Here is a 13,445-nt window from a genome sequence, read left to right as displayed (position 1 = left end):
CTACCATTGAATATTGTTCCCACATCTGGGGTGGTGCCCCCAAAACCTCTCTCAGGCTTCTAGATTCCATTCAGAAGAGGGCAGTTAGGTTAATTAATGACTCGTCTCTGAGTCTCTCCACTCACTGTCTCATAGATGTAATGTTTCTGCTGCATGCCTTTTCTACAGATACTTCCATGGGTAATGTTCTTCTGAATTGGCTTCTGTAATTCCCACTCTCTCTTTCAAAATAGTCCAAACATGTGCCGCCACCAGCCAACATCCATTTACTGTCCAACTTCGAACTCACAGAACCAACTTTTCATCTTCCTCGTTTATTTATTCAATTGCTGTTTTCTGGAACATCCTTCCTTCATATGTATTCATGAAAATTACAGTCTACACAGAAGGTAAAGTCTAATGTCGACAAATAGTTTCTCTTGTCTTCTCAACCTCCAGCCCAAGCATGGTAATAATTACTGTAGGTTCTAATACCGCTCGTGTTTGGGGTTTCCATAAAAAAAAAGTAAGGTTAATTAATGATCCATCTCTTAAAATCTTTTCATTTCTGTCACATAGATGTTTCTGCTGCATGTCTTTTTTCTAGATACTTATATGTTGTATATTGTTCTTTTGAACTGGCAACTGTAATCCCACCCATGTCATCCAAGACATAAACATTCCAGATGTGCTGCAGTCAGCAGCTGTTACTTGCTAACTCTAAACTCACAGAATCAACTTTTCCTCATTTTTCCATTTTCACATTGCCTGGAACAATCTTCCTTCACATGTATTTCCCAAAAAATTACAGTTTTAGAAATTCTTGTCTAATCAACAAGCATCTTCTGTCTTATCCAACCATACATAGTGCTAAGGATTATTGGTTCTAATTCCTTTTGTTGTGGAGTTTTTATTTAAAAAAAAAAATCCTTTTTTGAATTGGACACTGTGGGGGAAAAAAAAAAAAAAAAGTAATTCGTGAACAGTATTTTAGGTTTCTGACCTATCACCGATTCTACAGGAAAGGCCAAGTTCTTTTGCTTTGCCATTATGCATTGAAAAAAAAAATTAACTTTAAACAGAGGCAGAGAAAAATTTTTGACATTGATCAGTAAGCTTTTTGTTCTTTGCTCTATCCACAGTTTAGACCTGGAAGTGAATGAAATTTCAAACTCACTTTTGAAATTTAAAATTTTTTTTATCACTTGGGAGCAATTATGGTGTGCAGTGGCATGTGTGTTGTGAGGGACATACAAGAAAATATATCAGCATGTGACCATTCATGAATATTTTATATTATAAAAAAATTTTTTGAAGAGGAAAAATTTGTTTTATGGTCTGTTAGCCATATATCTAATGGAGAAAACTGTTATGTTTATAAAATAAAATATTTGGTTCTCCAGTGAATCAGGGTGTTGCTACATACGCTGTGTGGTATATATATGCCAACCTGACTGTAGCTTGAACATATTGCCTTTTTGTGTGTTAAAGATAATAAGAGTGAGGAAATTAAGTGTAAATTAAATCTTTTGTTGTACTAATTTTGGTGCTTGCAGAAAAGAGGCATTATCCTCAAAGGAATTAAATCAGGTCTCGTCAAGTACTCAGCTGCCTGCCTTAATGTTAATGCCTATCCTCATATATCTGGCTGCATAGTATGATTGCAAAGAGCATAACTTGCTGGTTCCACACAAGATACTTATTTTTGAAAATTATTGTAAAGTAAATGGGGAATATTTTATGCAGTGATATGTGGAATAGGGCCAGGGCATGTCTGCCAGGAGCAAACCATTGCCCCTGGCAGATATTGTTGTACGTGTTGGTACTAATGACATTAAGTATAGGCAACTTAGGCTATACAAGTATGAGGTAACGTTGAGAATAAAAAGCTACCAGATAGGGCCTAATGAAAGTGTTTGGAATTAGCATTAGTAGAGGCATATGATGCAAAAAAGCAAGCTTATATAGCATCATCCAAAAAAAAAAAAAAACTTTCCATTTCACCTATCCCATCACTCCAAATGTTTGTCTAGTTCTGCCTTGAACTTTTGTTGGCTTGTTGATTTAAGTTGTTGACTTCCACTTCAACAGATGGAAGTTTGTTCCAACTATCAACCACCTGCTGTCTAAAGGTGAATATCTGCACATCTAGTCTGCAACTGTCTTTCCTCAATTTGAATTTATGTCCCCTCAGGTGAGTAATCTGAGCAAGAGGGAGAATCCCATTAGCATTGAGCTTGCCAAACCATTCAAAGCCTTATACACCTCAATTAGATCACCTTGCGGGTGCCTAGGCTCCAGATACTGTAATTTGCAGAACTTAAACATTTCTTAGTAACACCAACTCTTTGTTCCACTCAACGATCTCATTGCCCTTCTTTGTACTCATTCCAGCAGTTCTACATCCTTCCTAAAATGAGGCCTCCAGACCTATATACAATACTCAAGGTGTGGCCTGACCATTGCCTTATACAAGAGGACTATCACCCCCTTATCTCTGCTAGCAAAATTCCTGTATATCATTGACAAGACTCCATGAGCTACTCTTGCAGCCTGTCTACACTGCTCAGACAAGCTGCAAGAGTAGCCTGTCAGAATTTTGCAAACTCATAGGTGGGAGTTTATGAGAAGTCTATCAGTTTAGCCCTCTAAAGATGTGCAAATTTTATGGAGAATTTTTCATAAGTATGGCCAGTGTTAGTTAACTAGTGGAAATGATTTAGATACACTTAATGGAAGAGGTGCAAGAATATTTGCTAATGTTATTGAGACATTTTTAGGTGGTCAGAACACTGTTAGTTTGTGGGCTAGATAATGCACAGAGATAGTAAATTTATTAGTTTAATTTACAAAGGCCTGCTTGCGGTTCACATGGGACTGGCAATCATGTAGCATCTATAGCAGTTAATAAATTGGATAATCATGGATGTATATGCTAATGCTAGGATCATAGTAAATAAATTTGATGAATTTGAAGTAGTGGTTAAGTTATTGAATGCTTTCATTGTTGGTTTAACAGAATCATGGTGTCACTGTATATTGGGGAGAGAGGGAGGGCAGAATTTCAACGTGGCGATTATGGGTGTACAAATAGAACATATGTGATGAGGGTGGGGTATCCTTTGGTTAATAAGCATATAGGTTCTGAAACAGTACATAGTAGACATAGGCCAGTGTAATGGAGTTATATAGTAATAGAAATAACCATAAGTGCAAGGAAGCTAGAGGCTTTTGCTGCACTGGCAAAAGAAAAAAAAAAAATAGGGAATAGATAAGAAAATACAAATTATTTGCTTCCCTCTTCATTTAGGTAACTGTCAAGTTGACCTTTGAATTTATTTAAACTGTCAGCCTCAACTAACCCATAAAGGCAACCTGTTACAGCGAATAACGACTCTCTAGCCAAAAGAAAACTTCCTGCAATCTAGTCTGAACCTCTTTATGCCCACGAGTTCTGGAATTCTCTAACAGCAAACATTCCATCTTCATTCATTTTATTAATCCCTCTCAGAGCCTTATAAACCTCAGTCAGGTCAGGTCACCTCTGAGGTGCCTGGTCACCAAGCTCTGTAGTCCACATATTTGGAGTCTTTTCTCATATGGTCGCCCATTTGCTCATCTTGTCATACGAATTGCCCATCTTTGGGCCCTTTCAAGAAGCTCGATGTCTTTTTTCATATGTGCTCTTACAATTGTCTTATACAATAGACAATGACCTCCATATCTCTACAGGATAATGTTTATTTTCACTGCTCAGAAAAATTCATGTCCGCCTGTATTATAACTCCCAGATCCCATTCTTCTACATTTTTAAATTCATTTGCCGATCTCAGTTGCCTGTCCCATCTTTGGCCCCTTTCAAGAAGCTCACTGTCTTTTTTCAGATGAAGTTTCCATACTTGAATACAGTATTCCAAATGGGTCTTACAATTGCCTTATATAGTGGAACTGTGACCTCCATATCTCTAAAGGATAATGTTCGATAAATTAATGACAGAACACCATGGAATTTCCTGGCTGCCTGTTTACATTTTTGAGAAAACTTTCTATCTCCCCGTATTATAACTCCCAGATCCCTTTCTTCCTCTACTCTTTTTAATTCAACCCCACCAAATGTGTAATATATTTTGGGGTTGCTGTTCCATAAGTGTAAGACCTTGCATTTTGCTGCATGAGAACTTTTTTGATCATTCTTATAGCTTTTCAAGTCATCCTGAAGGAGCACTACTGGTACTGATCATTAACTACGCTACCAATCTTTACGTCATCTGCAAATTTTGACATCGAGCATTTTATCCCATTGTCAGTGTTTATGAAAATCAGAAACAACAGTGGTCCAATAACTAGGGGACCCCACTTCTGACTTTACTGTAGCCTGAAGAATATACATTCATTAATCACAACCCTCTGCTTTCTGCCCTGCAGCCATCTAGCAGTCCATCTTATACAATAACTTCTCCTGATGGACTGAGTCAAATGTCTTGCTAAAGTCCAAATAAACTGTTGAAATTGTTCTCTCCATCCAGCTCATGTGTCAGAAAGCTTACTAATTTAGTTTTTATGTTGAAAATGTGATATTAAGAAGAATTATTTGATTTTCTTAGTGATCACCTTGTTAATGAGGTGCATTGTAGTTAGGGTTGAGTGTTTTTGCACCATACCAGGTAGTATTCAACTACTTATAGACATGTGTTTATTTGACAGTTGGAATGTTCTTAGTTCTAACGGTCAGCTGATTGTTTATCTATGTTACAGCATAGTGTAAATATTTAACATTTTATCTGGCTATAATTTAAAATTTATTCATTGGGACTAAGCCTATATAAATGACACATGAAAATGTGTTTAAGAAAATTCAAAAATCATTAATACATTGGACATTATTAGCTAGAGATTGAGAGAGGAAGAGAAATAATAGTGGTACCTCACTAAAGATTAAAAAAAAAAAAAAAAATTAAATAGTGCAAAACTAATAGAATAATACTTGTGTATATATTCCAGACTTCATTCTGGCTCATTTTCGGATTACTTTAGGCAGTTGAACCAACGGATACAGCTGAAGTACTGTGGTGCAGAAAGCAAGGGGAAACTACTGCACTATGCTTCCCAAGAATTATCACCATAGCTAATACAACAAGAGAGACGGCCCCAAGTCCGCAGTGTCCTTTAAATGGAATTCTTTTGCTTGCCCATTCCATTTGCATGTAAAGACTCTTGTCATATTCCTCTCAATCTCAAGTAGATTACTTCTGTTCTCATTATACATTTGCTTCAAACTAACTCACACCACACAGATTTCTCTTCTGGCAGACGTAACTTCTGACTCAGCAAAAGCTTTTTTTGCACTCTGGCTGTTTTTGACAAAAAACATGACACTATCACCCCTCCTGTCTTTCCTAAATACGTTATACCAGTGGTCTCAAACTCAAATTGCATGCTGGCCGAATGCACGATCTGAAAGCAGCTGAAGGGCCAGAATTTTTTTTTAAACAAAATGAGAGTGAATATATATATTGCACAGTACTTACCCCTAATGTATGGATACCACCCCTTTATAACCTGGTGTTATGCGTGAGTGTTGCGTGTAAGTTTATAATAAGTTTGGAAATTTTACTTTTAAAATTTAATTTGCCTCGAACATGGTTTAACTGAAAATTTATTTCCATAATATTCAATTGTATTTTCTACAATGTTTTTCTCTATACTTACTTTTTATTTCTCAAACTTATATTTTTCTCCTTCTCTCCCTGGCTAAAATTATGAGACTCTTTCTTTCGGTTAAATTTTCTTTTCTATTTTCTTTAGATGCCCAATCACTTACTAAATATTTATCAAAACATACATAAACAATAATAATAATAACACAAAGGAAAAAAATTCAAATTTATATTTATTTTCTATCTGAAATCTAAAGGTTGGTACCTGCAAGAAATTTCTGTTGGTTACACTTTGTAATTCAAACGTATTGACAGCTAAATATTAAATTTTCAGACTGACATTTATTTCAAATAATTCTAATATGTTGAATTAACCACTAAATAACTTACTTTTAACTTAAACTAAAAATAAACAAATTATGAAAACTTTCCAAGTGGGACAAAACTTGAGAATAAATAATGACAACCTATTCCTTTCTTTTATTTATTAAAATTTTCTTCGACACATACAGAAAAAATACATATGTTTGTATGTAAATAATTATAAACTTCTTTATTTCTTACTACAACTTGACACTTGGTGGCGTTTCGATTCTGATAAAGTTTGTAGCCTTGGAGAAAAATTACTAGAAACTATCTTCATCACGGATTGTAGATGCTCATCGGTCAGTCGGGTTCTTTTCTTAGGCTTATTAATTTTCAACTGCGAATAAAACTGTTCACATATAAATGTACTCCCAAACAAAGCAATTATTCTTATTGCAAAAATTCTTAACTGAGAGTATTTATCTTTTGACAAGTACGAATAAAAGTTAATCAAATCTGTATCTTCAAATCTTTGAATAAGATTTATATCACACTGTAAATTAATTAGCTCCATTTGTAAATTTTCTGGTGCGTTATTCATGTTCGTTTTTAATGGTAATGAAAATAATGTAAAATCGAACTCCAAATCATTAAAATCTTTAAATCTTTCTTCAAATTCTTGTAATAATGCTATTTTTCTTGAATATTCTTGAGATTTTTCATTTGAAATAATTAGGGCGGGATTTAAGATGTAGGAAATATACAAATTTTTTTGATTCCAGTTGTGTTTCCCATAATTGCAATTTAACTTTAAAAGCTTTAATACAAGCATACATGTCAGTGATAAGTTTATTCTTTCCTTGCAGCTCTTTATTGAGAATATTTAAATGGCCGGTTAAGTCAACAAGCAAGAAATGCTAAATCTGTTGTCCATGTATCATTATGTAGCCCGTCGATGGTTTTATTTTTTTGTGTCATGAAAATTTTGATTTCATTTATTAAATCAAAAAACCGTTTTAATACAGCTCCTCGACTTAACTACCTCACCTCATTATAATAAATCATTTCTCCGTACTCACTTTAAATTTCTTCAAGCAATGCAACAAATTCTATATGATTCAGAGCTCGTCCACGGATAAAGTTTACTGTTTAGTTACTGTTTCCATAACATTATCCATCTGCAGACTTTTGGCACAAAGTGCTTCTTGATGAATAATGCAATATGTCGCGAGCTAGATGTCTATGTGTCTGCAATTCTGCCCAGACACGATAGGAGGGATTATATGTTAAGAGCCTTGTGGATTAACTCAAGACTTGAAGGAATCTGCAAGGCTTTAGGGGTAAATTTCTATCAGCATGGCCCACACTTGTAGGTAGAATGAATTTGTTTTGTAGACGGGATACACTTAAACAAAGGTGGCGCAAAAGTTTTTGCCAGTATTATTGAGGATACCTTAAAGGTTCAGGGAAACTGCTAGTTAGGGGGGGATGTGGGTAATACTGACATGCGTTTATCCGATAATATTGGTCAATGTAACTCTTGCACATACCTTAAGAGTTCTTATCTGTTACCCCAACTGGACGTATTATCTAGATGTTCTGGGGGCAAAGACGTTTCACGTGAGTGGGTAGCTAATATCAGGGAAGAGAGCCTAAAAAACTTCAAGGGTTGTGTTAGGGTTGTTAAATATACAAGAATAGTAAATCTTAATTGTTTATACAGTAACGTTAGAAGTGTCGTCAATAAAATGAGCGAATTCGAACTGCTGGTTAAAACAAGTAACGCCGACATAATAGGGCTTACAGAGACGTGGTGCCACCCAGAAATTAGGGATGATGAGTTTCAGTACGGCTTGTATAATGTATTTAGGAAGGATAGAGTAGATAGAAGGGGGTGGTGGGGTAATGCTTCTTATCAGAAGCAGCCTGAGTGCGACGATAGCTTTCCCGGTTCCAGACATTTCACATGCTAGTATAGAGTCTGTATGGTGTGAGATAGTTGGAAACAAAGGTATAATGCAAGTAGGAGTAATCTACAGACCAGGTGATTGTGAAGATTATGACAAAAGCCTCTACATGCAAATGGAATGGGCAAGTAAGCGTCAATGCCTTATTATGGGTGATTTCAATTTGCCTCTAATTGATTGGAGTAAATGGGAAGGAAACTCGACATGGGGAAAAATTTTTAAATCAACTAGATGACTGTTATTTGTATCAACATGTCAGGGAAAGTACTAGAGAAAAGAATATCCTAGACCTCATCATCACACATGAATCAGATGACATAACAGGGCTGACAGTAGAGGAACCAGTAGCAGGAAGTGATCACAGAGTTCTACGGTGGATGATGACGAGAGAGGTAGCAGAAGTAAAAGGCAAAGGAATGGGTTTTAATTTCAGAAAAGGAAATTACGATGCCTTAAGGTACTACATGGCCTCTATTAACTGGGTAGATATCGTGCTGAGAATGAATACAATTGAACTGTGGTACGCTTTTAAAACATTAATCACAGATGCCTTGAATGCATATATACCATTAAAAATACTCCACGAGAAGGGTTCCAAGTTGGATGAATAGTGAAGTTGCCACATTACTTGAGCAGAAAAAGGTGGCATGGAAAGGTTATAGAGCAATAAAAAGTACTGAAGCCTATAACAGCTACAAGGTGATCTGTAATAGAGCCACAGAAAAGGTTCGACACGCAAAGGCTGTTTATGAGAAATCACTAGCAAACAGAGCAGAGAGGGGGGATAAAGAATTCTTCACATATATAAATGCCAAGAAGAGCAGGACAAACCAGATCAGACCTTTACGTAAGGGAAAGGGGATAGTAATAAATATTCTAAAAGTGAAGTTGGAAATTATCGACCTGTCAGTCTGACTTCAGTAGTAGGGAAAATCATGGAGGCAATAATCAAGGGTGGAATCATTTGGATCGAATTGAAATTCTCAAGGATACTCAGCATGGTTTTGCAAAGGGAAAATCATGTTTAACAAATCTGGTTCGCTATTTCGAAAGGGTCACTCACGAGCTGGATTTAGGGAATAATTTCGACATTGTTTATTTAGATTTCAGCAAAGCTTTTGACTCACTCCCACATGAGCGGTTACTTTATAAGCTGGAACAGGTTGGAATCACTGGGAAAATCCTTAGATGGATAGAAGGATGGCTTCAGGGCAGGAGGCAGAGGGTTGTGATAAATGGCTATTCCTCAGATTGGGTTGATGTAAGAAGTGGGGTTCCCCAAGGATCAGTATTAGGACCACTGTTGTTTTTAATTTTCATAAACGACATTGATGAAGGGATAGAGGGCGTGATGTCTAAATTTGCAGATAATGTTAAAATTGGTAGAGTAGTTAATGATCGCTGTCAAGCTGAGCTTCTTCAGAGAGACCTAGATAGACTTCAAGAATGGTCAGAAAAATGGAAGCTCTGCTTTAATTCAACAAAGTGTAAGGTATTACACCTGGGAAACAGTAATCCTAAAATAACCTATTCGCTTGGTGGAGTTCAACTAAACCCAGTACTGGAGGAAAGGGACTTGGGTGTTACGATACGGTCAGACATGAAATTCTCTGAGCATTGTAAACAGGTTGCAAGGAAGGCCCATGGTGTCCTATCGATGATCTATCGAACTTTTGCAAGTAGAGATAGGGACGTGATAATCCCATTATATAAGGCTTATGTTAGACCACACTTGGAATATTGTGTTCAGGTATGGAGACCGCACCTAAAGAAAGACATCGAGCTTCTTGAAAGGGTGCAAAGAAGGGTAACTCGCCTGGTCAGATCGGCAAAAGGGCGTCCTTATGAAGAAAGACTTCGAATATGTGGGTTGCAGAGTTTGGAAACTAGACACCTTAGAGGAGATTTGATTGAGGTGTTTAAGGCTCTGAGAGGCATCAGTAAAATGAATGAGGACAAAATTTTCAAGATTGTAAATGATGCTAGAACTAGGGGACATAAATTCAAGTTACGGGGGGAAATGTTTAGATTGGACTGCAGGAAGTTTTATTTTAGCCAGCGAGTTATAAATTACTGGAATAAATTGCCTTCATGGGTGGTAGAGGCCGACAGTTTGGGGAAATTCAAAGGTCATCTGGATAGTACTTTCGGGTAAGGGAAGCGCATAGGATGATAGGTTTAATTTCCTTTTTATTTAGATTTTATTTTATTTTTTTTATTTATTAATTATTATTATTTAGTTATTTATTTATTTATTTTTTGTTTTTATCATTGTTTTGTTCGGATTTTTTTTTTTTTTTTTTTTCGGCTGGTGCAGCATCTCGTCTCTTGAATGACTTTTAAGCTTCAGATGACAATAAAAATTATGTACCCTCTGATGATAGTGACTCATCACTTATGGCTCCGATGTGCATGTACATGTTAAAAAATTATTCACAATTTAAAAACTGTTAGACATACATTTTTTGAGCCAGGCCATTCAGAAATGGAGTGTGACTCAATGCACTCTAAAGTTGAGAGAAAAGCCAAGCATGTACTCATGTATGTCCCTGGGGGATTGGCCCAAATAATTAGAGGCACAAGATTAAAACCCATACCATTCTCTGTAAATATCTTGCAATGCAATGATTTTTGCGATTTTACTTTTCTTTCCAAACAACTTAAAGGCACTTTCCTTGGAGGAAAGTCTGATGCCTTTAATTGCAAAAAGGACAGGACGGGCATGTCACAATGTTTTGCAAAACAAACTACAAAGATGAATTTATAACAGTAAACCTAAAAAGACCTAAAGGAAGATACAGCAATGAGCAACCTAACCTTCTTAATGCCTATAATGAGAAACTTCATATACCTGAAGCAACGCTTAAAGATTTAATGAAAATTTGCCAATGTTTGACAATACCAAAGGAGTATCACAGATTCTATTTTAATTTAAAATCATCGGTAGAAATATGGGATAATTTAACAGTACTGGATTTAAGTGGAGAATATGAAGATGATATTGAAAATTAATTTATACCAACTTGTATGTTATTGTAATTAAACATGTTATTAATATATTTTTCATTTATTTATATGTTATTCTAACCTCATTTTATTAATAAATTATTAACTTTTGCATTCAAGATTTTTTTTTTTTTTTTTTTTGCCTTTTCAATTCTTTATGAATCTGACAAAATTTCAAACTTTTCAATGCCAAAACAGTGAAAGTGCTTTTTAAGCCCTTAATATAATGGCAGTCTTCAATTACCATATGGATTAAAAACAGAATCTTTGGAAGGTACTTATAAAACAACACTTAGTTAAATAACTTAAAAACTTGATTTTTCCAAAATCAAAGAATCTTTGAATGCGTTTTTCTCAAAACTATGTTTTTGCAGATTTGTGGTTTGGCATGGGATCAATGATATGTGCAAGAGTGATTTTAATTTAATCTGTACATATTTATTATAGGCAAACTTGAAGAATCATGGTTTCCAATACTTATAATAATTGCTATTGGATCTGCAATTATTGGAGCAACAGTAATGATATTTGTATTGAAATGCAAAAAGTAAGTTAGTCAACAGTTTAACTTGTTCATTGATGTTGTTTATATGTATGCATGTTTTTAAGTCTTATTTAAATTTAACTCACATTTTTTTTTAGATTTGTTTATAGTTGAATGTTCAACACAGTGATAGGCAATATATTAGCAGAAGTATCATGTGATATAGCCATATGATTTCTTGGGATAAAAAAAAAGGTTGAAAATGGAATGGGTGGAAGAAACCAATCTATCCTTCCCAGAGATATACAGTGAGTCTGTATGGCACCTGGGAGGATGCAGTATAGTTGTGCTCCTTATGTATATTATTTAAATACAAAAAATAATAATAATAATAATAACACTAGCCAACATTTTTGCCCACACTAATATACTAGTTTGTAGTCAATTTTAGTATTAGTACTGGCAATTGAGGGAAGAAAACAAGCTTATTGAATTTCAAAACACCTTCCCATTTCACCTACCATCCTCTCGAAAAGTTTGCCTAGTTCTTCCTTGAATTTCTTTGTGCTATTCACTTCCACAACATCATACAGACGTTTGTTCCAGAAATCAACTACTGGCTAAAGGCCTTATATACTTCTACACATCTGTCCTGCAACCATCCTACCTTAATTTGAATTTATGATCCTTGATACGTGTAGTCTGAACAAGAGGAAGAATCCCATTGGTTTGCTCAGTCCATTCAAAGCCCTAAATGACTCAATCACTTTGCAGGTTCCTATTATCAAGGCACTGCAATTTGATGCAAGAAAGCAAGCAATGCTTTCTTGTATCAAAGATCTGCTCTTACCCAGAACTGGACCCTTACTGGGTAAAAGCAGCCTTTGTTCCTTCACAGTCTTGCTTCCCTTCTCTGTACCAGCTCCAGCAGCTCTACATTCTTCCTAAAATGAAGTCTACAGACCTGTACGTAGTAGTCAAGAAGTGATCTTGTACAATGGAATAATCACCTCCTTAACCCTGCTAGCAAAATTCCTGTATATCATTGACAAAATCCCATAGGCTGCCAGGAGAGCATATCTGTACTGCTTAGAGAACTTCATAACTTACTTCACTATTACCACCGGGTCTTTTTCATTTTCCATTACCCTGAGTATAGTGTTACACTGTTGGTGCATTAATCTGGGATTACTGCTACCCATGTGTAGCACTTTGCATTTGTCAATGTTAAACCTCAATTTCCATTTCTCAGCCCAACTGCCTAATTTTTCCTAGATTTTGTTACAGTATCTAACCTTCGTTACTGTCATTAACCACTTTGCCAACCTTCGTATCATCTGCAAAATTAGATATTAAGCATGATATCTTCATCAGTATCATTTATAAATACAGAAAACAACAATGGGCCCAGCACCGAACCTTAGGGACTTCACTTATAATATTAGTCTAAGAAAAGACAGTTGTTTTCCATTGATAACAACTGTCTTCTCCCACTCAAGCATCCCTTATAGCATGTCCTCGTATAGCATGATAGATGTTCCTAGAAACCCTCGTGCAATATAAACAACAGGCCCTATGGGAAATATAGGGTTAGTTGCCGACCACCCAAGATTGAACACACATTTGTAACCAAAACATTACCAAACACAATAAATAATCATAATAAAATACTTACGACTATTACGTAATAAAATATTGCTAATGCTTTTGCTTCTATCGTAAGCAAATTTGTTCTCTTTCAGTTCTTTGTGTCTTGATCTAATGGATTTTAATTAATACTTTGAGCTGTTCCTGCTATGAAAGTTTTTATTTTCTCTGCATTCTTTCTAATTCTCGGCATTGCCTCATTTAGGCTTATAGCACATGCAATATCACATGGTCTTTCATTTCGCTCAAAGCATTTTGCAATTTCATATTTTTTTCTCCATGGATAGAGGCGGACTGGCCATAAGCCTTACCGGGTAAACCCTGGTGGGCCGGAGGACGGTGTGATTTTGGGCATAAACCATAGTATGAGGCCACTACAAATTTTCCCGGGTAATAATT

At 35.7% G+C, this 13,445-nt stretch overlaps 1 protein-coding gene across 2 annotated transcripts in view; it reads left to right on the top strand.

Annotated features, from left to right (window-relative positions):
- LOC150084582 (uncharacterized) overlaps positions 1–13,445 on the top strand; it is a 214,045-nt gene that overhangs the window by 120,769 nt on the left and 79,831 nt on the right. For both annotated transcript variants that reach the window (XM_090375340.1, XM_090375339.1), the window contains exon 3: positions 11,363–11,462. In XM_090375340.1, coding sequence (XP_090231466.1) covers positions 11,363–11,462 — 100 coding nt within the window. The remainder of the gene's footprint in view (positions 1–11,362; positions 11,463–13,445) is intronic.

Source organism: Mastigoproctus giganteus, chromosome 6 (assembly GCF_048544385.1).
Source record: "Mastigoproctus giganteus isolate SK-2022 chromosome 6, ASM4854438v1, whole genome shotgun sequence".
Taxonomy (NCBI): Eukaryota; Metazoa; Arthropoda; class Arachnida; order Uropygi; family Thelyphonidae; genus Mastigoproctus; species Mastigoproctus giganteus.
This window is presented reverse-complemented; position numbering and strand designations above follow the sequence as displayed.